This window comes from Ammodytes marinus (genome assembly GCF_949987685.1).
Source record: "Ammodytes marinus genome assembly, chromosome: 16".
NCBI lineage: Eukaryota > Metazoa > Chordata > Actinopteri > Uranoscopiformes > Ammodytidae > Ammodytes > Ammodytes marinus.
This window is the reverse complement of record NC_137220.1, coordinates 5,234,391-5,236,699: the sequence shown is the minus strand read 5'-3', so window position 1 is coordinate 5,236,699 and position 2,309 is coordinate 5,234,391. Positions and strand designations below refer to the sequence as shown.

At 40.9% G+C, this 2,309-nt stretch overlaps 1 protein-coding gene across 1 annotated transcript; it reads left to right on the top strand.

Annotated features, from left to right (window-relative positions):
• Positions 1 to 526: 526 nt before the first annotated feature.
• On the top strand, positions 527 to 934 carry pirt (phosphoinositide interacting regulator of transient receptor potential channels; the record flags this gene model as incomplete). The annotated part of the gene is made up of 1 exon (XM_080043261.1): positions 527 to 934. One exon carries the CDS (start codon positions 527 to 529, stop codon positions 932 to 934), a length of 408 nt encoding a protein of 135 aa, XP_079899387.1.
• Positions 935 to 2,309: the final 1,375 nt, after the last annotated feature.

Sequence of the window (2,309 nt, the reverse complement as noted above, 5' to 3'; positions counted from 1 at the left end):
CCTTTAAACAGTAGAATCAGAGACACTGATCAGTTAGAGTGGTCCCTTAAAGGTGCACTATGTAACTTTGGGTGTGTCAGAGAAGTGAACATTGTCAATGGTATATTCTCATTACTGAATAAACAAACTTTCCTCACAGGGAAATGTGATTCCTGGAACACTGTTAGAAGTTAGAAAGCTTCCTGAAAAGTTACTGTTTCACTGTTGTTGTTGTTGTTGTTTACAGCAGCAGTTTTGTTACCAAACATATTCTTGTCTTACGTTTCATTCCAGGTTCCTCAAAAATATTTAGTTTTGATTCATGATGATAGAATTATTAAATACTAAGAATGACATAAAGAGGAAAAAAGTATTGGAAGCTAACTGCTTGCTCTGCAAATTGTAAACTAATACCCCTCCCACTTTAAAGAGCTGTATATCACTAGGCTTTTACTGAATTAGCCACAACTTTTTCTGCAGACCTAGAGCCATATCTATCCCCCCTCTAATATGAACTTCCTCTCATCCAGTCTCTTAGGTCGTTGCGATGCCGGACTGTCCCGAGAACATTCCCCTGGGCGAGTGCACCCTCTCCCAGTCGCGCGACCAGCTGACGCCCCCTAGCCGAACCGAGAGCACCGTCTTCAGCCTGTCCCGCAGCGACTCCCTTTGGACCACCGAGACCCAGCAGAGCAAGTGTGACGTGTACTGGTTCCCCATACACCTCATGTCCACAGGGGGAGGGTTTTTGGCCGTCGGGATCATCATAAGCGGGTTGTATTTCGCGGGACACTGCAAGAAAGTCACTACCTTCTTGGGACCGGCCCTGCTTTCGATCGGGATGATGGTTTTCGTGGTGGGAGTGGTGCTGATACCCATTACTAAGGAAAACAGAAAGAGGTTGACCATGAAGAAGCCTCTGAGCTACCACAGACCGCCCGTGTTCAATCTGTGAAATGGACTAAGACTTGACTTGAAGGATGTTTTGGGAATTATTTTGATTTTTTTTTAAAGTGATTTTCAAGGTGGTGTCAGTGATTCTGGAGAATGCCTGTTGTTGTTGTTGAAATCCCGTTGATGTCAAAATCAGTGTCCGTACTGTGTGTGCACTGAAAATTTTTTAAAGATTTAATACACAGTCTAGGCTCTGTAAACGGGGATGTTGCTAGCTACGGTGGGCCCCCTTTGTTTACATATCAGTTTACAAAGCCGAGGCTGTGTGTACTGTATGTCCGCTGAAAGAAAGTTGGTGTTAATACACAGCCTAGGCTCTGTAAACTAGTATGTAAACAAAGGGTATTTAAACAAAGGGGGCCAACCATAGCTATAGCAACATGCCCGTTTACAGAGCCTAAGCTGTGTATTAACACTGGATTTGTATTCCAGCACACACAGTACAGACAGGTAGCGGATCGTGAGGAGATATTCACTGATTTTGACAAAAAGTGATTTTGACAATACGCATTCACCAGAATCACTCACTGCACCTTTAAATTATCTTTTTTTTTCAGCATGAGAGCCTACGTGGAAGCTAATCGTTTCAAAGACAGTTCTGTTTATTTCTCTACATTTCATTTAACAGCTGTGAGAACACTAAGCAACTCATCTCAAGTGTCAAGTGTCAAGTGTGCATGACAAAAAATTTGCATTACTAAAAAAACAATGCTGCGGAAAATAATGTGAAAGCGCAAGGACAACATAAGTGTGCTGTATAAAAATGCACTTACACACACACGCACACACACACACACACACACACACACACACACACACACACACACACACACACACACACACACACACAATTTAACGAGAAGGCTACAACAACAGCAAAGTGTCCTAATGCATATTAATGGATGAAAAGTGGACAAGAGGGATTTCCCTAATGCTGTGTGGTTCAGTATTTGCCCGAATCATGAATAATTAAAGTTTGTGTGAGAGCTTCTAATTGTCCCTTCCTGCTCCTACTTTGTCTTACTTGTATGTTGTACTGTAGCAGTGCGTCACTGAAGGAGACTTTGAGTATTTGAATGCGTGCATTTTCAAATGTATGTAAAAGGGGTCAAACATTTGATTACCGTGACCTTAAAGCACATTTTAATAGGATTTAAATGTACAGCTCTGAAAATAATGAAGAGACCACTCCAAATGTTCAGTGTCTCTCGTTTTACTCTTTATAGGCATATGTTTGAGTAGAATGAACATTTTGGTTTTATAATATAAACTACTGACAACATTTCTACCAAATTCCAATAATTTTTTTTTTTTCAGTAAGAGCATTTTTCAATAAGTTATGTAGAGATGAAGATTTAAGAAAAATCCAGACTGGT